At 45.5% G+C, this 23,160-nt stretch overlaps 3 protein-coding genes across 8 annotated transcripts; 2 read left to right on the forward strand and 1 right to left on the reverse strand.

Annotated features, from left to right (window-relative positions):
* Window positions 1-743: 743 nt before the first annotated feature.
* On the forward strand, window positions 744-5,958 carry LOC125057664 (MOB kinase activator-like 2). 3 transcript variants are annotated; one of them, XM_047661447.1, is made up of 4 exons: window positions 744-1,315; window positions 1,805-3,474; window positions 5,079-5,649; window positions 5,720-5,958. In XM_047661447.1, the coding sequence occupies exons 2-4, from the start codon at window positions 3,380-3,382 to the stop codon at window positions 5,819-5,821; spliced, it is 768 nt and encodes a 255-aa protein (XP_047517403.1). In that variant the 5' UTR covers window positions 744-1,315; window positions 1,805-3,379; the 3' UTR covers window positions 5,822-5,958. The 3 variants fall into 3 exon arrangements, with proteins under 3 accessions (XP_047517403.1, XP_047517405.1, XP_047517404.1); XM_047661449.1 differs by lacking the exon at window positions 1,805-3,474 and having other exon boundaries at window positions 747-1,315; XM_047661448.1 differs by lacking the exons at window positions 744-1,315; window positions 1,805-3,474 and adding an exon at window positions 3,732-4,779.
* Window positions 5,959-6,098: 140 nt separating this feature from the next.
* On the reverse strand, window positions 6,099-16,000 carry LOC125057663 (tyrosine-protein phosphatase 10D-like). Of its 2 annotated transcripts, none has more exons than XR_007118240.1 (11): window positions 15,606-16,000; window positions 14,957-15,212; window positions 14,443-14,733; window positions 13,558-14,148; window positions 13,355-13,488; window positions 11,452-12,166; window positions 10,776-11,378; window positions 9,416-10,396; window positions 8,301-9,341; window positions 8,090-8,222; window positions 6,099-6,285 (listed from the first exon to the last, which is right to left on the reverse strand). XR_007118240.1 is itself a non-coding variant. In XM_047661446.1 (11 exons), exons 1-10 carry the CDS (start codon window positions 15,786-15,788, stop codon window positions 8,191-8,193), a joined length of 4,827 nt encoding a protein of 1,608 aa, XP_047517402.1. In that variant the 5' UTR covers window positions 15,789-15,998; the 3' UTR covers window positions 6,099-6,285; window positions 8,152-8,190. The 2 variants fall into 2 exon arrangements, 1 of the variants encoding a protein (XP_047517402.1); XM_047661446.1 differs by having other exon boundaries at window positions 8,152-8,222; window positions 15,606-15,998.
* A 1,417-nt stretch (window positions 16,001-17,417) lies between these two features.
* On the forward strand, window positions 17,418-22,364 carry LOC125057691 (caseinolytic peptidase B protein homolog). 3 transcript variants are annotated; one of them, XM_047661498.1, is made up of 5 exons: window positions 17,418-17,506; window positions 17,862-18,131; window positions 18,224-18,275; window positions 20,555-21,645; window positions 21,740-22,364. In XM_047661498.1, exons 2-5 carry the CDS (start codon window positions 17,924-17,926, stop codon window positions 22,207-22,209), a joined length of 1,821 nt encoding a protein of 606 aa, XP_047517454.1. In that variant the 5' UTR covers window positions 17,418-17,506; window positions 17,862-17,923; the 3' UTR covers window positions 22,210-22,364. The 3 variants fall into 3 exon arrangements, with proteins under 3 accessions (XP_047517454.1, XP_047517452.1, XP_047517453.1); XM_047661496.1 differs by lacking the exon at window positions 17,418-17,506 and adding an exon at window positions 17,582-17,735; XM_047661497.1 differs by lacking the exon at window positions 17,418-17,506 and adding an exon at window positions 17,582-17,722.
* Window positions 22,365-23,160: the final 796 nt, after the last annotated feature.

A 23,160-nucleotide genomic window follows, 5' to 3' on the forward strand; every position in this document is an offset into this window, starting at 1 on the left:
AGTGAAATTTTACGATTGCGCGCGCACCGTGACATAAAGTTGTCAGTGTGATTATAGCGTGCGCGAGCGAGATGGGAATAAGACAATCTACAAGTAAAAAGAAATAGAATATGCGTGAAGTTAGCTATGCCAAGAATCTTGAATGACCATGACATTTGACAATGACATTTACCTTTTAAACAAATAAAGGAGTTTTAATTATTTTTTCAAAAAAATTTAGCAATTTTTTTTTCACAAAGACATATTGTTACTTAGTTAAAAGGTTATGAAACATACCAAGTTATTAAATTGAATTAATAATATAATAAAATAATAATAATAATTGTTATTAATATTAATTAATAATTGAATAATATACTAAATATTGAATTGTTTACGTTAAATATTAATTATATTTAAAAAAAATAAAGAAAGCCAAAGAAGTATAACTTCTTACGCGCGTATATAAGTACACGCACCCTTTTTTTTTTTAAATAAACATTTGAAAAACCTATTTAAAATTTTTTTGTATTAAATTTAATTAATTTTGTACTTTAACAAGATACAAATCTTTTATAAAAAATATGAAGTAATTATATATGTATTTGTTTAAATTGTCCTTTCCCTCCAGGGCTACCGTAATCGTTGAGCGACATCAAATTTTCCTCCTAATTTTGGTCGAAAGTGTCCTCGTCCTCTCTATATTCCAAACTTTAGCGAAGTAAACTACTAATCTGTGAATTACTCTCGAACTCATCTGTGGCTGCTTAGTAATTTAAAAAAAAAACTAATCACATTAATGTGGTAACAATAATTATGTTTCGAATAGCTTATTTTCTTCATTATATTTAGTTAATTAAAAAATATATGTACGACATTCAAGTCGCAAAACGAAAATGAATTTCTTTAAGTAGTCAGGGCAATAATTACATGATAATATGTTTTATTTACAATAATACTTTGAGTTTGGCATACCGTGGCGATTACTGTCTACTAGTTAGTAGTTACTAACTTACAACCACCGTAGGCCGTAGCCGTAGGTAAAGTTGCGCAATATGGCGCTTTCGGCTCAGCTGCTTTCGTGAAAAACTAAACTTAGTGATTGTGACACGCTCCAATTGGCAAGATTTAGAGGGAACAGTTATTTTATTCTTGAAGTAGACAAAGTAACGCAATGGAACGCGCAACGATTCTGATCAGTTAGTTGTACTGGAGCAAGGTCTGGCCGTTGAGGGCTATATACATTGATTTTGTTCCGTTTACCATTTAAAACACAGTTCGTCAAACTGGAGCGACTCCCGGAATACTTGCGGGATACCGTTGACTGGTTTATGGGGTAAGTACCTTTATTGTGATTAATACAGTTAGACAACAATAACGAGGAAACTAAATTTCTTTCCCATTTAATGAATAATTGGTGTTTATTTTTTGTGTCATTCTTTATATAAGTTTAAATAATGCACAATTACTCATTTCTACACCTTTATATTACCGACTTTATATAAATGCTGCTTTCACAAGTTGATATTAGAAGAAATCTGTCCTTACTTGTTTGGAAACCTATTATATTAGATAGAATTAGAATACTTGTCTTTACCTGGGTACAAGTTTGGAAACTCTTATTAATATATGACTATATATAATAAATTTAAGCAAATTGCTTATTGATAACTAAAATAAAAAATAGTTGGTAATATTTAAACTTCAAAACAACTTAATCAATTTCAAAATTCTTACATCCAGAGAAAGCTATATTATCAGACATTAACATATAATAGATTGTGATTGTAACTGTATGTAATTGTGTATGTAATTTTATCAATAGTGAAAGTGGATAAGATGACTGTAAACCATAGTCCTAAACTTCTTGACAAGACATGACAAAGAAAATAATGTATGAAAAATCTGTGTGATAAGCTCATTATATTTTAAGCACATTATTAATAATTCCTTTAATAAATAAGTAACTAACCTCAAGCTTATGATGTAAGTGCATTGTTATTGTGTGTTATATGATGAAATTTAAATTAAACTGATGTGAAATAAGAGTTACACATTCAATAATTAACACACCATCATTGGAAGTCAGGGAGTAAATAAATATATTTTATTCCAGTGGAATTCCAATTTATTTCCTTAGGAAGATACAATGGTATTTAGTAAATTCTATATTTTTATAATAATGTATGAAGTCATATGCAGTAGGGCCGTGTTAAGGAAAATCTGTAAGGCATGATCTTAAGTAGTAGTGTGGTTTTTGTAGGTCAGGAGGTAAACAAAAATTTTTTTAAAATTTGTATCACATTTCTACACAAATACAACCAAATAATTTATTGCAGTAATTTAGAATGCTCTTAAATGGTGGCTGGTTCAATCTCTTGGGTGTGTGAACTACAATGATGTTAATTTAGTTTGAGTATGACTGCATTTTAAATGTACGGCTTGGGCATATTTGGCTAAATATATTTGCCTATTGTACATACATGTAGCCAATATAAATATATTTTTTAATTACACAGCAATTTTATTTGCTTAATAGGAGAACCTATTAAGCATACTGTAGCGTGTGCTACCCATTCAACAAAACAACCGATAGTAAACTCAAACTATCTTTATTCAAGTGGGTAACCAAGTACACTTTTGAATTGTCAAGTTCAATTAATTGTAAATTTACATTTACTACCAGTTCGCAAGTCAAGGGCGTAGAGCGGGTAAGAGTAGATATGTTCACATAATATGCTGTCTTAATTTATTTTAATGTATTAATGTTAGTTAATTATTCTTTAATTAAAAATTGCAAGTTGTAGGTTTGTCAAAAGATTAATTTGTTTAAATTTATTAGATTGGGAATTCAAGGAATACTTCAAGTGTGCTGTGTTTTGAGTTGGTTTTAAGAAAAGGACTTGACTTTGTTATTGAGTAGGGTTTACAAAAAAGCTGCATTCTCATAAAACTTTTTTGTTACATTCATGGTGTTCTGGAAGGTCTTTATTACATAATTGATCTTAAGGGACAGTGTAGACAGGTAGACAGCATTTAAAATTAAGTATATTTTTATAATTAGTATATTATATTAATTTAACTAAGTTTATTTGTCAATTGTACATTTCCACTTTGAACATTTTGAATGAGTGCAATAGCTGCCACTACTACTACTGTACTATGAAACATGTTATATGTAAGGTACGCTGTGAGCAAAGATTCTCATTTTGCATTTTTCATCTGGATAAGATAAGCTAGGGAAATCTCAGGCGCGCCAACAAAATTTCGAGGCGAATTGATGGCACAGTGGCAGTATTTGTTTGTATTGTTCGATACTGGGTCTTTATGGGCGGCGGTGAGATAAGCGCGAGGTAAGCGGCCGCAAGTGGCGCTGGGCCAGTCGGCAGCCGCTCGCGATATGAGTTGGCCGGAGGGCGTGCGGCGCGGTGTCCGCCTGCGCTACCGCAGAGTCTCGGCGCTCGACGTCGACGACACGGTATCGTGTTTTTGCAGGTTCGCCCTATTTGCATAATATTATTCTTTTGACATATTATCTCATTGGTGAGGCTTAACCCGATTCCAAAACGACTCGATGTAGTCATATCGCTGACCGTGTAGAAGTCTCCGGCGCGCTATCGCCGTACGATCGTCGCATCGCGTGTTATCACCGCTCTGCGGCCTCCACCTGATGACGTCACGGAGCGCACCGACCGGGTGCCTCCCCCTCCCGCCGCCCGGCCCTCTGACTTTAAAGTGTTAGTTAGGGTAAGCGTAACTTACGCCGTACGCGATGAAACATTGTTTGTTGCCACTTGCGACACACTGACGGAAATCTTTGAATGACGTAAGGCTTATTTTGTATATATCGGTAAGTATCGTATTTCTAAATTTACGATTTTTTTACAAAAAAACACCGAAGTTAACGACCGAATGAATTCGTATGAAAACGCAGGGAACAGCTAGTAATAATTTATTGTATACAGAGATTAGTCAACAGATTTTACCTTAGACCTTGAACGAGCCGTCACGTTATTAATTCGAATTACTAAATAAAAATAAACCGGAAGAGCCTCTTCGGGTTGATTTAATATATTAAGTCGTCGCATCAGTCGCAGCCTAAGTAACCTAGCGGTACATAGGTACGTAGGATATACATTATACACACTGTAGGTATACCTATATCAACTTGTAATGCTCTGATTCACTCGCTCGTTCTGGCCAGTCAGGCTTTATAGTTGCTCGGTGAACACTAACTTCCTGCTTTCAATTGCAACCTACCTAAATTCACAAAAACAAGCTGCCCACTATAGGAACCTCGTCGACGATAGTCAAGGATTTCTAAACTCAATAGACTATCGAGTTGCAACGAAACTGTCAGTCCCCTGGAGGGGAGTCGGATGGTCGAATCCTCAGAATCCTAGATTTGAAGATTGTTATTTACTCATTATGCATGATATTGATATGAATCGCTGTTGTGACATATTAAGTGCGTGGCTTGCGCTGTAGTAATAATAATTGCGAGATAAGATAGAAATAGTGGAGCGGCAGCGGTGCGAGAGGGACGTTCGAAGCGAAAGAGGTCGGCGCGCGGGCCGCGGGCGACGGGCCGCAGTCGCCGATCGCTAGTCAAGTAGTCAGTTAGTGATCGCACAGTGAGGCGAGTGGGCAGTCGTCGCTGCCACGTCCCTCCGCTTCGCAGTGGTCTATTTCGGGGTGAAAGTGGTGTGTGCAGTGCGATGCGGGATGTGCCGCCATGGACGGATACTTGAACATACTGTTCACTTGGCTCTCCACACTGCTTAATAAGTTCTATCTCACGTCAGTGTTCATATTTTACTTGTAACCTATATGCATTCGTGAAAATATTTTGTGCGTAGTCTGATCTACCACTGTAACTGATACTTATCTACTGATATTAATGACTTTTTTTTAATTTATTATTACTCACACCGTACTACGCAGTACTCGTCTGATAACTTAATCATTGTTTAATTCGTTTTTAATACTATTAGTACTAATACAATACTTAATGTACTCAGAAGAGTACAGAAGTAAACCGTGAAGAGTCCCTTCACGTCGGAACGTACCTAACACTCGAATGTTTATCTACACAACAGGAAGGGGAGGCGTAAAGAGCGCGAGGGCGAAGGCGACCCGAAGCTGTACCTGCAGGAGGCGCTGCTCGAGCGTCAGCTGCCCGAGCTGGACCTGAGGCAGCTCGTGGAGCTGCCCCGCGGCCTCGACCTCAACGAGTGGCTGGCCTCGCACACGCTGCCGCTGTTCGAGCACGTCAACCTGCTGTACGGCACCGTGTCGGAGTTCTGCACGGCGGCCGGCTGCGGCGACATGGCCGGGCCGGGCGGCCGCGTCTACGCCTGGTACGACGAGCGCGGCAAGAAGACGCGGCTGGCGGCGCCGCAGTACGTCGACTGCGTGATGACGTTCGTGCAGCGGACCATCCACGACGAAGCCGTGTTCCCCACCAAGTACGCCAACGAGTTCCCGCCCGGCTTCGACGCGGTTCTGCGGCGCGTGCTGCGCCTGCTGTACCACGTGCTGGCGCACCTCTACGCCGCGCACTTCCGCCACCTGGCGCTGTTGCGCCTGCACAAGCACCTGCACCTGACCTTCGCGCACCTCACCGCGCTCGACCGCCGCTACGCGCTGCTCGACCACAAGGAGACCGAGGTGAGCCCCCGCTCCCGACCACCCCCGCTCCCTCCCCTTAGCGACCGGATCTAACCCGTTCGACCGGCAGGTGCTGCGCGACCTGGAAGTGGCCCTGCGCCTGACGGAGCCCGACGAGGCTTCGCCGAGGCGCCGTTCGCCGGTCGTCACGCAGCCCTTGGCCTCGGCGTGATTAATTGTTAACTATTGTAAATATTTCGGTCTGTTAAGTAGTTCTAGGAGATGATTAGTTTATAAATTTGTGATTGCTTTGGTTGTAAATAAAAGTGATATTTGTTTAACTAATAAACTGAAAGCTTTATTGATGTTTTTAGATGTTTTAATGTTTGACCCGACGTCGGCTCCGCTAATGTCCCGAAATAGAATTATTTGTGATAAAAAATATGAATTCATTTATCTTACAGTTCTCGAGAGTAGTACTCGGTATGTAATTCTAAAGAAAAAGCAACTTTATAAAATATATTTTATTTACAACAGTCGAACCTCGGTTCGTTACAATATTCCTAAATTTTTACATAATATTTATACGGACGGATCGTTTTAAGTAGGTCGGCCTTGGCAATAAACGTTACGTTCGCTATGTTGCAGCGAACGGCCGAGTCGCCGTCGCTCGTGTCCTCGCAGAATCGGCTCTGGCTGAAAAATTATCAAATATTTAACATAGAATAAACGTCGTCCTTGAGTTCAATCAATTCAATTTCTTAAAACGGCGGCACGCCCCATCCTTTCCGAGATATATCTTTGTTATCTTAAAAGTTTTATTTTACTTCCATTACGTCTTCTTACTTCCATTCAAATTATTAGCTACACACTTACATTCATACTCTATTCAATATACAGATTTTATATATCTTATACATTTTTCGATTCGTAACATTATTTCGTAGAACGTCCGACATTAGTAAATTAAAAAATACTCTAAAGAGATTTATTTGTAGAACTTTTAAGTAGTTTTGTGGCATCAAAATAATTATATGTTCTGGAGTTCCGACTCGGGATAGGCCGACATACAATATTGCCCATGGGTAAAACATTATTTTTGTAGATATTGATACGTTCTATAATAATATTGTACGACATTTTTTTTTCTATCATCAATAGTTTACCCAGTGCACGCGAAGACAGATTTTTTCACACCTTGGATTATATTATTGCATTTTTATTAGGGATCCCTATTTAATCTAAATGTACAGAACGTGAGACAAGTTCTGCTGCAGGCGCTTCTCGGTATTACTCCATTGATGATGTACCACAAATACAAATTCTAGATGACGACGGCATTAATCGTCCCGATTGTATTGGATCCGGCCTCTTGACCGCTCACTCGAAACAGAAGAATTATTTATTTTAAAAACGCACATTAACGAAACACACACAATATTATGCACGTGCATTGTGCAACAATGAGAAGTTTGCGCTACATTTAGAGGGAAACATTACAATGATAAGAGAGAAAATAACTTGTACACTAAAAATAAAAGACAAACTTTAATATATTTTTGCTTAAATGGAACTGCTTCGCATGTACTCCGAGCGTCGTTTGACGCAGATAGAGGTCTATTTAACATGTAGGAGCATAACAACTGACGTTGGTCCTCACCGCCCGAACGTAAAAAAGGACTTTAAGAGGAAGTTCACTGGACTTCGAACATTTGGTAAATCTAACAAGTCTATCGCGGAGTGATTGCAAATGAAAGAAAGCCAGTCTTTTTTCATACATTTCATATTTTGCAGTTAAAACGAACTGTACGGTTCCTGGATCATCAGGGGTTCGAGATAATAGAATAATTTTAACTTACTCTATATTTATCACTCGCGTAATACAATAGAATATGGGCGAAATAATAATTATGTTAATTGCTATATAATAAGTGCAATCTAACAATCAGAGAGAGTGCCGACGTCTGGCTATGCTCCCGGGGTGAAACTCCTATGACTTAGTTAATTACGAATGACTGCATAGTAACAGTCGAAGAGAGTGCCTGCGTCGGGCTATACTCTCGGGGCGTGACTCCGACGATTTAGGAAATCGTCATGCTTATAAGTGATCAAACTGTACCGCCAGGGCACGTACATACATAGGAAATAGTTATGCTTGTAGATGATCGGAATGTACGAGCCTTGGCTATTAGGCGATCAAAAGAGTTTATTGCCAGTTCTTCTCTTCCGTTCTACGCCCTCGATTTGAGAACTGGCAGTGAATGTAAAATTAAAAGCATTATATATTATTTATTTTTTGACGTTCATAGGTGTTCATTTTGTTACCTATATGAATAAATGATTTTGGTGAAATGGCGGTTAATTAGACCAAAGAATTGAATAATATTATTTTAGGGTTAACATTTTTAAAACACTTAGTCGACCGCTTTATGAAACCTAGCATTCTAGAAGCTTTATTGAAGCTTTATTGCATTATAATAAGGTATGTCTCTAATCTCACGGACACGGAGTAGTAAATGTGACGAATCTGAGTGTGATGTCGAGGCATCAGCTGGACGGTACCTGACGTACGGCACGCCGTCGCGGCTCCTCGGCGAGCGCTCACATGCCCGACTCGGCGATGCCCTCGTCGTCTGAAAAGAGAGATCGGGCTTCAGTACGGGCGGCGCTCGAGAGTCGTCGGGGGTGGGAGGGGGAGGGAGGGAGCTCACCTTCGAAGGCGGCGTTGAGGTGGTGGTTGTTGGGCGGCGGCGGGGCCAAGTCGCGGCCCTCGAGCGCCGCCACGACGCACTGGTGGATGCAGATGTACTGCTGTTCCGTCTGCACCATCCACACGCGCTCGCGCCGCATGGCGTGCACCATGCCGAAGACGTCGAGGGTGTCGGCGTGGCGCGCCAGCTGCTGCAGCGCGCGGTCGAGCGTGATGAAGGTGCCCGAGCGGCCCACGCCCGCGCTGCAGTGCACGACCACGGGCCGGCCGTCGGGCGGGCAGCGCTCGCGGAAGGCGCGCACGAAGCGCGCCAGAGTGGTCGGCGGCTCCGGCACGCCGAAGTCGGGCCACGTCGTGAAGTGGAAGTGCACGAGCACGCGCTGCTCGGCGCCGCGGCACACGCCCAGCTCGGTGACCGTCCAGTCGGGGTAGCGGCTCTCGTTGAGCGCCGTGACGGCGATGTCGCCGTAGTAGACGGGCCGCGTGTCGTAGGGCCAGTAGCGGTCGCACTTCTCGCGGCCCTTCTCCACGCAGCGCGTGAGCATCACGATGGCGCGGGAGCCCGACTCCCAGCACATGCGCCAGAAGTCGTCCCGCGTGCAGTGCAGCGGGCCCTGCGTCACGATGAACTCGCGCGGCGAGCTGTCGCCGGGCACGTAGTTGGCGTTGATGTAGTCGGAGCCCTCCTCGTCGTCCACGGGCTGCAGCTTGTAGCGCGAGTGGTCGTACGGCAGGATGTTGGTGAAGCGGTTCTTGGGGCGGTTGACGGGCAGGTCGGCGGCCGTGCACGGCTGCTCGCGGCCGACGCTCTTCAGCTCCTCGAACTCCTCGCTGAAGCGGAAGTCGGAGTCGGCGGACATGAGCCGGTAGTGCTCCACGAAGTCGGCGACGCGCACGGGCCGCGAGGCCGGAGCCGGCGCGCGGGGCCGGGGCGCGGCGCGACGCAGACGCCGGCGGCGCACGGCCAACGCGGCCGCGGCGGCCCCGAGCGCGACCAGCGCCGCCGACGCCCCGCCCGCTATCCACGCCGTGTTGTCGGCCTCTGCGAAAGTTTCGAAACGTCACATCCGCCTCCGCCCCGCGGAACGAGGAAGTCGCCCGTCGAGCGCTACTCACCGGTGTAGACGGGCGCGTAGGCGGTGTCTGTGAACTTGTCGGGCGCCGTGAAGGCCCGCAGCTTCACGAAGTACTTGGTGTTGGGCTTGAGAGGCCCGTTGCAGTAGGCGCGACCGCCGCCCTCGCAGCGCTCCGAGCCGACCGTGAACTCCTCCACGGCGCTCGAGTGGAACGGATAGTAGGGCTCCGTGACCTGGTACGGCGGCCACACGGGCAGCCGTTGCACGTCCCGCCAGGACGGCAGACGCGCCGGCGTGTCGTTGCGCGGCTCCTCGCCGAGCACCAGCGTGTAGGCCGTCACGTTGCCGTTGGCCGGCGAGAAGTAGTCGGCGCGGAAGCGGACCACCAGCGTGGACGAGGTGCGCCGCACGGCGGTCGGCAGGGCCTGGGCGCGCGGCCTCGGCGGCGCCGCGATCGCCATGTGCTGGCGCCAGCGCGCCGCCGCCCCGCGCCCGGCGCTCGTCTCGCCGCGCAGCTCGAACTCGTAGGTGCCCCCGGCGCGCAGCCCCCGCACGGCCCCTTCCTCGGCGTCCGGCGGGAACGCGATCTCGCGGGCCAGGTCCGGCGCGCCGAGCGGCCAGTAGGCCAGGTGGAAGGCCAGCAGGTCGCCGTGGGCGTCGCGCGGCGGGAGTCGCCAAGCGAAGGTCAGCTCGGTCGGCTTCGCGTCGGTCGGGTGGAACGCGGCGGGCGCGGCCGGCGGCGCGGCCAGCGTGCGGAAACTGGCGGAGAGGGCGCGCGAGCGCGTCAGGATGGTCGCCGGCGTGCCCGAGAGCACCTCCACGGTGAAAGTGTAGAGCGTGTGCGGCGCCAGGGAGCCCAGCGTGACGCCGGGGCGCGTCGCGCCGGCGCTCTCGAGGCGGTCGGCGGCGGCGAGGTACTGCACCTCGAAGGCGGTCCAGTCTCCGGCCGGTCTGTCCCACGCCAGCGTGATCTCTCGCGCTCCGACGGAGGTCGCGTTCAACTGCGTCACGGGCAGCGGGACTGCGAATCGATTCGTTTCGGACGTATAGCGGACGCTCGTCTTCGAAGCCGAGCGAAGCGGAAAAGAAAGCGGAATAGAAAGCGGAAGACGGCCGAAGCCACAACGAGACACACGAAAGCGTTAGCGAGTGCCGACTGAGCCGAAGCGTGAAGGTGCAGAGCTAAGAACCTGAACCGCCAGTTAATACCAACCCAGACTTCATGCGAGGTTATTAAGTGCAGCAGACAAAACCCACGTTAGTCGCGTCCCTTCCGCGAAACCTCTCGATTTCCCTCTGTTAAACGAAAAACTCAATTATAATCGACCGAAAGCGTTCCCCGAACCCTTTCGGGCTCGCCTGGACACCCCAAGCGAGAGAGGAGGAGGCTCGGGACTCACACAGACGCGCCTGACGCTGCACGGGGTGCGAGGAGACGTTGCGCGACAGCGTCCACATGGTGATGTTGTAGAGGCGGCCCGGCGTGAGGCCGTCGAAGCGCACCTGCTGCGGGGTCGCGTCGGCCGCGCGCACCGCCTCGCGGGGCTCCTCGCCGCCCGCCTCCAGCCGGATGCGGTACGAGTCGAAGCGGGCGGCCGTCTCGGGCGTGCGCGTGTACAGCACCAGGAAGGCGGGCGCCGCCTCGCTCTCGGCGTCCTCGCCGCCCTGCGTCACGATCGTCATCTCCGACTGGACGAGGGGCCGCGTGCGCGTGTGCATCGCGAACACGTCGCTGGCCAGCTCGTACGAGAGCGCCTCGATGGCCACCGAGTAGCCGCGGCCGGGTCGGAGGCCGGCGAGCAGCACCCGGGCGCTGCGGCCCTCGCCGGCGCTGACGTTGCGCTCGCCGCCGCCCTCGCCGCCCTCCGGCGCCGCGCCGCCCTCGTCCTCGGCGGGCCACCAGCGCACGCGGTAGGCGTCCACGCGGCCCTCGGGCCGAGGCCACTCCAGCGTCATGTTGCGCGTGTCCGCCAGCTGCGCCACGTTGGACACGGGGTTGGGACCTGCGGGAGACGTCGGATGCCTTACGGGTTCCTTTTTTGTACTAAACTCGTAAAATTGAAGAGAGCTACTGACGCACGGTGTGCTGGGCCAGGCGGGGCTCCCCGCCCTCGACGGGGTCGCCGTGCGCCGGACTGCGACTGAGCGTGTCCAGCGCGATGGAGTAGCGCTCGCCGTGAGTCATGTTGGCGATCTCGGCGTGCGTCGCGTCGGCCGGGAGCGGCGGCAGCCGACGCCAGGGCGCGGCGCCGGCGCGGTAGCGCAGCGAGAAGGCGCCCAACTCTCCGCCGAGGGGGCCTCGCCATCGCGCCACCACCGAGTTAGAGGTGGCGCGCTCCACCGCCAGCCATTCGGGCGGCAGCGGCCGCGTGGCGCGCTCCGTGAGCAGCGGCTCTCCACGGAGGCCGCGGCTGAGCGCCGCCAGCTCGAGCTCGTAGACGGCGCCCGGCTCGAGACCCTCGAGCGTGGCGCCCGGCTCGGCGCTTCGCAGCGTCCTCGGAGGCTCGGCGGAGTCGACGCGGCGGTATCTCAGCTCGTACTCGTCCTGGCGCGAGTCCACGTCGGAGCTCCATTCGAGCCGTAACGAGGAGCGCGAGGGCAGAACGGTTCGCAAAACGGGCGCCATGGGGCGCGTGGCGACCGCCACTGAGGTCTCGTTGGAGGCCACGCCGCGCGACACGGCAACCACGCTCACGCTGTAGTTGCGGCCCGGAAGCAGCGACGCCAGCGTCGCGTTGGCCACGTTCGTGGTCGACCAGTTGCTGTCTTCGCCCGCCTCGGCCCACGAGATCTGGAGTAATCAAACGGGAACGACGTTAACATAAAAAGATTCAAAAATGACATTACTACGAATGACATTAGTACTTAAAAAACAGGACAGAACTGGTAAAGATCCGAGGGCATGTGTCTGACGGTCAGCCTATACCTATGGGTGTACCACAAGGATCGCACTTAGGGCCTTTATTCTTTATCATTTTTGTAAATGACTTAGCATAAAGAAAGACCTAATATAAAGTGTAATTTTAAAATGTACGCTGATGATTTAAAATTATACCGACATATTCAACAGGATATCGACATTGATTTTCTGCAGAAGCAACTAAACAGAGTTAACATATGGTGTGGTCTGAATAGAATGATTTTAAATGAAGGAAAATGCTGTTGAATAAAACTTTCGAAAAAAAAAAAAAATTCACAATTACATACTGCATAAGGGGCCAAAAACTTCAAGAGGTTAAAAGCATAAGAGATTTGGGTGTCATTATGGACAGTTCACTAAGTTTTAGGGAGCAAGTGGATAGCATTATCAAAAGAGCCTCAAAGCTCTCCGGTTTTATCTCCAGAATAACAGGGAGTCTTACCGATCTCAGTGTCGCTGTTACTATCTTTACCAGCCTCATTAGAAGCATATTGGAGTTCAATAGTTGTGTCTGATTTCAATGTATTTAACCCATTCAGTGGGGCTGGAGAGGGTGCAAAGAAAGATTTTATACCATTTATCCTATAAAAATAATAAATGTGCAATTTTACGTAAACCTGGAATCTCTGAGCGTTCGTAGGGCAAACATCGACTTGCTATAATATTTAAAATAATTAACGGATTTATGGAGTTTTGACATTTTTCACGGTTCTCTGGCCTCAGCTAAGAGTAGAATTAGGACACAGGGCCGATTCAAATAGTTTAATTCTTTTATAGTTTTTAATTTTATGGTTGTTTGTATTAACACTGTTTATTGTATTTACTTGATTTCGCTGGTCGTGTCCACATGTTTTAGGGACGGCACCGCTTATATACCTTTGTATGTATGTCAATTTATATATGTGTTTGTCCAAATTTTGTGGTCCAAATAAAAAAAGAAAAAAAAACATAACGTATCTCACATGTAATAGTTCTTATATCAAAAAAGATAGAATAGTGCGATGGCCACTAGGGTTATAATGCTTTAACTACTGGTTATATCTATCTCAGCAAATATACCTTGTACTCGTCCTGGGTGCTCTCGGGCGCCGGCGTCCACCACAGCAGCACTCCGCCGCCTCGGGCTTCTCCCCCTCGGTCGGATTCGGGCTCCTCCGAACGCCGCCAGCCCAGGTCGCGGACCGGCAGCGGCTCTGCGAAGGAAGCGGATCGGTATCACGACTGCGTCGCGCCGTTCGGGGGCGGGGAGAAGAGATACGCACTGAGAGTGAGCTCGGTGGCGGCCGGCCACGAGGTGACCTTGCCGGACATGGTCTTGACGGCCACGGCGTAGTGCTTGCCCGGCTCGAGTCCGTCGAAGGAGCAGAGCGTCGGCTCGTCGCGGCTTCGGACCACGGCCGGCAGTCGCCGCGCCCCGGCGCCGCCGCCGCCTCCGCCCGCCGACACCGCGATCTGGTACTTCTGGAACTCGCTCCTGTCGGCGGGCGGCAGCCAGGCCACGGTGAACGACGTCTCGGTGAGCGCGGCGGGAGGCGGCGCGAGCGTGAGGTTCCTGGGGCGCAGCGGCACCGTGCGGTACTGCGCGGTGGTGGGCGGCGAGAGCTGCGCGTCGGACACGGTCTGCACGGAAATGTTGTAGGCGCGCCCCGGCACCAGCCCCTTGAAGGCGGCCTGCGCCGGCCCCGGCGGCTCGCCCTCCTTCTCCACGTAAAGCTCCGAGTCGCGGGCGTCGCGCGGCTCGATGGACACCTTGTAGTGCGTGTAGGCCCCGGGCGGATACGGCGGCTGCCAGAGCACCAGCAGCGTCGTCTCGTTGCGGAACCAGACGATGAACTTGCCCGGCGTGTTGGGTTCTGGAGCGAGGGAGAATGATAAGTTATCGATTGTATCTAATGATGCAGACTAGGCAGGACATTTTTTAAGAATTCGCGTTGGGGTAATTTACTTTGAGTGGACTATAGCATCCTACATTATTGATTATAATAATCTAGAAATCACACAAATAATCACTTTCACTGCAAACAAAGCTATCGAAAAGTACCTATTCTACACTATGATACCTGGTCCTCTCGTCCGCGAAAGATTGAGTTATCTGAATTTAGCCTACACAGTCACAAAGACGTAAAGTAAAATGGGCGTGGACTAACTGGTGGTGAAGTTGAAGGAGGCGTAGGCGGCGCTCTCCTTGTCGTGTAGTAGCGTGAAGGCGTGAAGTTGGTAGGTGGCGCCGGGCGACAGATCGCGTAGCACGTGACTCCACGTGCCGTTGTCTGGCGCGTCGACTTGCACGCTGAGGTTGCGCGCGCCTGTTTCGCCCGCCAGCGCCACCACGCGCAGCCGAAAAGCAGTGAAATCGCCGTGCAGCGGCGGGGCCCACGAGATAGCCGCCTGTTTGTTGCGCCCCAGAGTCACCGTCAAGTTACGAGGTGGCTCAGGCGCTAGACGACACCAAAACTCACATTGAATGATGTAATTGCTGCATTGTATTGTTAGAAAGATGGATTAAATGAACCATTTTGCCTTCTTTTTCTAATTAGGTCCACAGACCATATTTTTACAGTTTTATACTCAACATATAGAAATCAATTTAAAGTTATCAGTCAATGAAGCTAATCATGCAAGGGTTGGATATTTAAAATGATTTGAAAACTATTATTGTACCTGTAATTATAGTTTGATTCCATGTGAGAAGGTCTGCAAAAGTAGCATTTGAATAATAGAGCATGAAGTGGTATTTTGTGCCTGGTAAACCCTGAAAATTTATTGTCGAAGCCCGGGCTGGTACTGTAAAATTAGGGGCAGGCGAACCATGAGGCGGCCGATAGTCGAGTCGGTAATGTGCCTCCTCTCCGTCTACCCCACCCCATCCTGGAATTTCTATCACCAGGTCTGCAGCAGAACTTACACCTACTGCCGTCTGTAAGCCACATAAATTATAGCAAATTTATACTAGTAACTACATAAATGTAATAAAATATTTTATTTTGTATTTCTTTTGTTTGAGTAATTATGACTGAGTTGCATACTAGGAGGCTTTTTAATGTGACTATATCATTTATTGTTCTCTTATCTTGCTTGTACTATATTACATGCATATAGTGAACATAGTAAACAAATGTTTACAAGAGAACAATTTATAAACAAACTTTTATCATATTTCGGTGACCGTTTTTATACTACACAATAGATACTGATATTTATTATTGAAATAATCTTCAGGAATTCATTATCCTAATACATTATGAAGTCAATGTAAGTCATATCCTTCTAAGAAATGTTTGTATCATTGTAGATTAGTTTTAAAACTTACTAATAATAAAAGGAAGACAAACGGCAGGACTACAATTAAGGGAGTGCACCCACGATTGTCAGGCCACACAGACATAACTTGCACAATCGACCTCTTCCACATCATTGAAGGCAACACTCTGATTTCACACGATACTTTCTCTTTTAGTTTGACACAGTCTCCAGGTTCTTGTGAATAAACCATGGCTCCTTTTATATTCCCTTTTTTAACTTCACGTCATCAAATGCATTAAAAATTTCTCACTATTACTCCTAACAATATTACAAAATATTAAAAAATACATCTGTTGCCATTTCGAGTTACTTTTTGTACTTCTGTGACCTGTCATTTTGAAACATTGGTTCTTATGTCATAGTTCAAACATAGATAATATTATAATTCTTATAATTAAGTGTCAACAAGCAAAGATAGCCCCCAATCTATATAGATACTGCCGCAAACAATCAAGGTTTTCTTTTTTTGGATTAAGATAAAGTACTAATAGACAATATAGCCCGGTCATTTTAGACATAAAAATAGTGATCAAATAAAGAAAATTCCGACAAAGCCAAATTTTCGTAGAGACCTTAGGTTTACCACAAGGAATAAAGTGTCAAAAGTCCCCATCAGTCCCATGTGAGCTTAGGGACTTATTCGGGGTCAAAGGTCAAAATTTTAGGTTTTTTGGATTTTTCTCGAAAACGGTAAGTTTTGTAGAAAAGTACTTCAGAGCAAATTTGTAGATCTTAAAATTCTCTATAAAAATGATCCCCATGATTTTTTCTCTAAGACTCACTATTTCCCAGATATTGCGCTTGTAAGAATCATGTTCTACATAGTATGCACACATATGCCACGTATATACATATTTAGGTACTCAAGCAAGCAAAAATGCCTACTCGTGTTTCTTTTATGTATACATTATTAGTATAACCTGAGAAGGCGCAGCAACGGACAGAAATATATTCTTCTCAAAGTTTATCAGCTTATCCAAAATGCCAAAACTTTATTTTATTTTTACATGCGATGACCGGATGCGATACTACGTCAGAAATGTTTAGAAGGGGCAAAAATTCAGTATTAAAATTATTGTTCAATTGTCTAAAATTACCGGGCTAATAAAAATCATAATAATTATTATTCGTATTTTCAAGATATTTTTAGAAATTCAGAAACGAGTACCTAACATGATAAATGTTATTATTTTCCTTATGTTATATGTTATGTTATATGTTATTTTAATAATTTTTAAGAGATCTCTATGCAACGCCAAGAGATCAAGCCGCTCGGAAAGTGACTGGTCGTCGATGATTCGAATCACTCTTCGTTGACTACGGCCAAGCAAAAGGAGCTAGTACTGGGGAGCTCCTGTGTTGATTTATTTTTCATGACTGTACGGTTCCTGTGTCATCGGGGTGCTTTAAATAAAAGAGGATTTGGGTTTTACTCTATAATATTAACCATGCGCATACAATTTACTCAATCTAAATCAAATAAAGCCTGATAGAGCAAAATATACAGCCTTGGCTCGCTCCTATCTTAAGAACCCGATGTATAACGACATTTTTCATACAAATAACTAATATACTTAATGTTCATTAATACTAAAGAAACGAATAAAAATTAAACAGTATCAAGATATTTAAACCAATTTCCCCAGTATTGCCCACAAAAAAAATATTTCCCGATTTACCATGAGGTAGAACTATACTAATTATTTCATATTTTCTATTATGGAACATGGACTGGAATTTTTCATTATTTAGAAACAGTCATCAGTTTGGTATATTTAGAAAATATTGCAAATTTTATACAAAAGCAAATCAAATCGAATAGGTAATATAGTTAATCATTTATTCATTTATGTAACACAATATTTAAAAAACTGAAGAGTTGAACTGAATAGGAAATAAAGGACCAATGTAAGAGAGAGATCTATAACTTTGTTTGATATTTAGTAATGTGTCTATGTTATATTTTAGTCTAAGCTATTAACCTATTAAGTAATCTGTGATTTTTGGCCTAAAGGTCTAGATACCAGGCCATAAACTCCAAAAAAAAAAGTAATCTGTGATTAGAAAATACGTGCAAAGAAGTTCAAAGAAGAAAGAATAGCAAATAATAGCAATAGTCAATATGTACAAATTACTAGTAATAATTTAATTAATCATGTCGTTCATATCAATATCTTTGTGAATTGTTAATAATGTAGAGAAAATAACAAAAATGTAAAATTATAATGCTGTTTAAAGTTCACATTCGCATGAAAATTTTCAGGTTTCGTACGGCACTTCAAAGAATTTAATTTATATTAGATTAAAAAAAAATACCTTATAAAAATGGCTCATATAACAGTATGTTCAGCTGCAAAACTGACGCGATTAGCACCAGGGCCTCTTAAATTAATGATAGTGCCTTTGCGGCGATGTATAACTGCTAGCGTTTTACACAACAGCGAACATGAGAGATCTAAAAAACATAGGAAATATGTATATGCTGCTACTTCCATTGGCTTAGCCTTACTGGCTGGATCGCACATGTATAATGGTAATGAAAACAATTATTTTCAAGATATTATCATTTCTATACCCAATCCTTTACTTGTATTAAGTTTTTATTGATGTCATGCACTGTTTCAGAAAAAAAGTTTTTTAAAGCAGCCCAAGTTGGAAATATTCCTGAACTTCAAAAGTGAGTGAAAAGTTCTTATGAAATGAATTATAGTTGTACATAATTTATTAATGTACCTGATGGATATAAAGGTATTTTTAAAACAGTTTAAATAAGTTAACAATCATTACTGCAATAAGACAGTAATAGAAATGGCACTACAAAGCAGAGATTTTACCAAAGTATGCAATGTCAGTCTTTCAGTCACTATTCATCTTCACTTTAATTTATCTAAAACATTTAGCAATTTAGAATATGTTAGTCTTTATGATTGAAGCACATCTTATTAGTATTTGTTTAACAAAAATTTTGTTAAATGTTTAACACTTAATCAGTTTAAGCTTTTGTTAAGTGGCTAAACAATGCAATAACTCTTAAGAGAATAACACTAGATTGTCAAAATTTCAAATTATTGTATGCTTTAATTGTTTTTAAACGTGTGGTGCTTTGAAGAAATTAAATTCCCGCTCAGCTTTGTGCCTCTATTCTATTATAACTTCTCATTGTTTTAATTTTAGACCCATGACAACAAATGTTGCACATTTCTAAAATCTTAAATATGATCTAACAATACTTCAATCATTTCATAAGAACCTCCACTTTGAACCATCTCACGTAAGTGTTCCATTTTTGAAGTGTCATATATAATTTGTCTGTTTGATTAGGATTTTCACTGTCGTCTTCTTGCTGCGTATGTATTTACGAGGAATCTATGACATGAGTGCATGCTGAGTTACTGGCGTACATGTACGAACGGTTGCTATTTTGGCCGCAACAATTATCAGACCACAAACTTATGTCTTTCCTGCCCTTCAGTTTTGCTATATATTTGTATGAAGGCCACTTCATTGGGTCCTCGTTTTCATACTCTCATCCCACATTTTCCCTTTCTTATCACACAGTCCCTTTTTCTGTCATGCAACTTCTGTCGGTTTTGTGATGTTAAGATATTTTTGTTATTTATGTGATTCAAAAATCAACACTTCATCGCCATTATTGGATTTAATTTAAAATCATCAATCTCTCTTGCTATAAAGTATCTTCCTGTCGACAGAAGTCAGCTGCGAATACAGTGAGTGGTACTTGCCTAGTAGAAACATTCCTGATTTGTTGCTGGTGTTTAGGTTTAGTGTTTAAAACGCGATTTACCTGTATATTTTGGTAACTGATTATAACTAGTTTGTACAAAAAAGCGCGCCTGCCATATAAAAGTTGCAGTTGTCTTCCATAAAGTAAATCTCCAACATTTTAGCTTATCATTTGTCGGCAGTAAAGAGCCAATTCTAATAGATCAGTCCTTTCATCGTAAAACCTTGAAACGTATACGTGCAAATGCTTTCTTTCTTTGAGATTCGGGTATTTGAGCTCGCTCAGCGTATAAAAGCTAATGTTTTAGCAGGTCGAATCCGACGCGCTATATTAGATTCCTGTTTTCCAGGCATATTTATTACAATAAAAACGACGTAAATTGTACCTAACGTACACGAAATAAAAACTCAACGTTTTATATGAAAGTTATTTTTATCAAAACAAATTAACAAAAAACTTATAACTACAAAACTATGAATTTTATTTTTAAACAACTATTAAAGGACAATGTATTTAATAACCTTATCTATTTTATTTCATTACACGAAGGACAAATTAAGTAAAACAAATAATCATGTAAACAATTGTGTGAATTGTAATCAATTTGTAGCCCTTTTTTCGCATTCAAAAGTAGCCTAATATGTCCTTCTCAGATTATGTATTTAACTTTTATTCTTTTATTCAATTCTTCGACATTCGCACCTTTAATTTTTTAAAGATCACTTTTAACTTTGTTTCGTTTTTCTGTCAAATTTAACAATAACTTATTAGTTTTATTGGACATGTTTCTTGTAATGCATTAACATTTACTACAAAGTTAGATCGGTATAGATTTAATTGATATTAAATTTAAACGCCTAATGTACATTTAATATTAAGTACCTAACCTACCTAGTAATCAGCTCCCTATTAAACTCTGACGAAATAGGCAATCGCCTTGTTGAACTAAGAAAACTTAAACTAGCTATAATGTACTTCCTGGCATCATTAAGGATATATTATTTGTTTGAAAATAAGAATCTCTAGGCTCCTTTTAATACAGACGATAAGGCAGTTTCATTATTATGAAAAAATCATATTCTAAATTATACTTGGCTTCCTATCTCCCGGCTTTATTCTTAATGGGCATCTCTCTGCTCAGTCCTGGCACATTATTTACATTTGAAATCACAGAAGCCACACGACAGTCAAACCTTCCATAACCTTCACAGGCAGGTTGCGGCCGCAAAAGACAGCGGATATAATGCCGGAGCAGGCGACGAAGGTCCGGCGGATCGGCGGCACTCACTGGGTTGGACGGCGCTCATGGTGGCCGCCGCCAACGACCACCCCGCCGCCGTCAAAGAGCTGCTGAAACTGGGCGCCAGACCCGACTCGCGCGAACAATACGCCGGGGCGTCAGCCACCGCCGCCTCGACGGGCCTGCATCCTCTGGAGGTCTTACAGAGGAGAGAAGACGAATTCTGCGGGTCGATGAATGCGAGGGCTTCCTTTCTGGGGTGGACGGCCCTGCACTACGCCGCGCTGTCGGACTCCACCGCGTCGGCGGAGGCCCTGCTGGAGGCCGGAGCAGACCCCACGGCGCGCGATCACGCCGGCCGTCGGGCCCTGCACTACGCGCGAGAGCCTTCGCCCACGCGCGACGTCATCGTCGAGCACGCGCGCCGCTGGGAGGAGGCCGCCGCCGCCGCCGCGGCCGAGGAGCGGCGCCGGTTTCCGCTCGAGCAGCGCCTCAAGCAGTTCATCGTCGGTCAGCAGGCGGCCATCGAGACGGTCGCCGCCGCGGTCCGGCGGAAGGAGAACGGCTGGGCGGACGAGGACCACCCGCTCGTGTTCCTCTTCCTCGGCAGCTCCGGCATCGGAAAGACCGAGCTGGCCAAGCAGCTGGCGAGGTACATGCACAGGGACGACCCCGCGGCGTTCATTCGACTGGACATGTCGGAGTACCAAGAGAAGCACGAGGTGGCCAAGCTCATCGGCGCGCCGCCCGGCTACGTGGGCCACGAGGAGGGCGGGCAGCTGACGAGGGCGCTCGCCCGGCGCGCCGACGCCGTCGTTCTCTTCGACGAGGTCGACAAGGCCCACCCCGACGTGCTCACCGTGCTGCTGCAGCTCTTCGACGAAGGTCGCCTCACGGACGGCAAGGGCAAGCTGATCGAGTGCAAGAACGCCATCTTCGTCATGACGTCGAACCTGGCCGCGGACGAGATCGCCCAGTACGGCCTGCAGCTGCGCCGCGAGCAGGAGGCGCTCCTGGCGCAGAGGACGAGGGCCCGCGCCGCGCAGGGCGAGCCCACCACCCGTAGGTTGCAGTTTTACCGTCCGCGACAAAGAGAGGCGAAATAACACAAACACATTTCCCACAGACAAGCATTTATTGGCACATTTTCCCGCAGCCGTGCGGGCCGAAGAGGGCTCCGAGCGCTCCCCGGAGGTGTCGCGGCAGTTCAAGGACGAGGTGGTGCGTCCCATCCTGAAGAAGCACTTCGGGCGCGACGAGTTCCTCGGCCGCATCAACGAGATCGTGTACTTCCTGCCTTTCTCGCGCCAGGAGCTGCTCACGCTGGTGCAGCGCGAGCTGGCGCGGTGGGCCGACAAGGCGCGCGTGCGCCACGGGCTCGAGCTGCGCTGGGAGGGCGGCGCGCTGGGCGCGCTGGCCGACGGCTACGACGTGCACTACGGCGCGCGCTCCATCACGCACGAGGTGGAGCGCCGCGTCGTCAACATGATCGCGCTGGCGGCGGAGCGCGGCGCTCTCGCCAGAGGCTCCGCCGTGCTGCTGCTCGAGGCCGACGGCCGCCTGGCGCTGGCCGTGCGCCCGCCGGCCGCCCGCGACTACCGCCGCCTCGATCTGGACGCCCTCTGAAGGCGCTCGGGAGACGCGGGGAACGGGGTGCGGGAGGAAAACGAAAGGCCGATTCGACTCGTGCTCGCTTTATTACAAATACAATGTATAAGGAACTATAAACAACGTCTTACAAAATATAAGTCGACTCCGGTCGGTCAGTTGCGGGTCTTTAATATAAAAATAAAAAAAAATAAAAAAAATAAAAATCACTTTATTTGACGAAAAAACATTTGGTACTTACATTCTAAAGGTTATAAACATACAATATGCAACGAACATGCAACGAAACGTTGTTTTTCACTATTTATTTTGGTCAACCTCGAACATAAAATAATTCTATGTGCACTAGCGATTAAACTAGGCCTAGCCTGTATCTTAAACGCTAGTTCCTTCCAGAGTCTTTAACAATTTAGTTAGATTGTTTGTCATCAAATATTTATGCGGGTTATATTTTTATTGTTTATAAAACTAAATGAGGGTATGATGTAATGAATCTAAAAAAAGTTGTTGCAATAGGTTAGACTATAGTAAATGTGAACTTCGACAAATATATACATTTTTATTTAAATCTTGTGGATGAGAAACTTGAATTTGAGATATGAATTTATTGTTGTTATAATTTATATAATTACGGAATCTAAAATGTAGTACTAAGATTTTTTATTTAATTTACATTTCAGCACACTCTTAGGACTGAAGTTAGATATTTTAAAGGGAAAATTTTATTATTTTACATTAGCAAACAAGTTTTCTATTTCATTATATTTCTGAGTTTTTAGCCATTCAACCAGTTTTATTTTACATTCATAGATATTAAGGGGATAAATATTAAGAATTTTATTCAGTCTATTGTACAACATGGGGCCTGTATAACATTGAAATTTTGTAAGTAGCTTGTTTTTGCTTGAGTGGTGGGACAGACTCTATGTGTTCGTCTATTTGCGATGGCATCATCATATATTAATTTTT

This window comes from Pieris napi, chromosome 17 (genome assembly GCF_905475465.1).
Source record: "Pieris napi chromosome 17, ilPieNapi1.2, whole genome shotgun sequence".
NCBI classification, from domain to species: Eukaryota; Metazoa; Arthropoda; class Insecta; order Lepidoptera; family Pieridae; genus Pieris; species Pieris napi.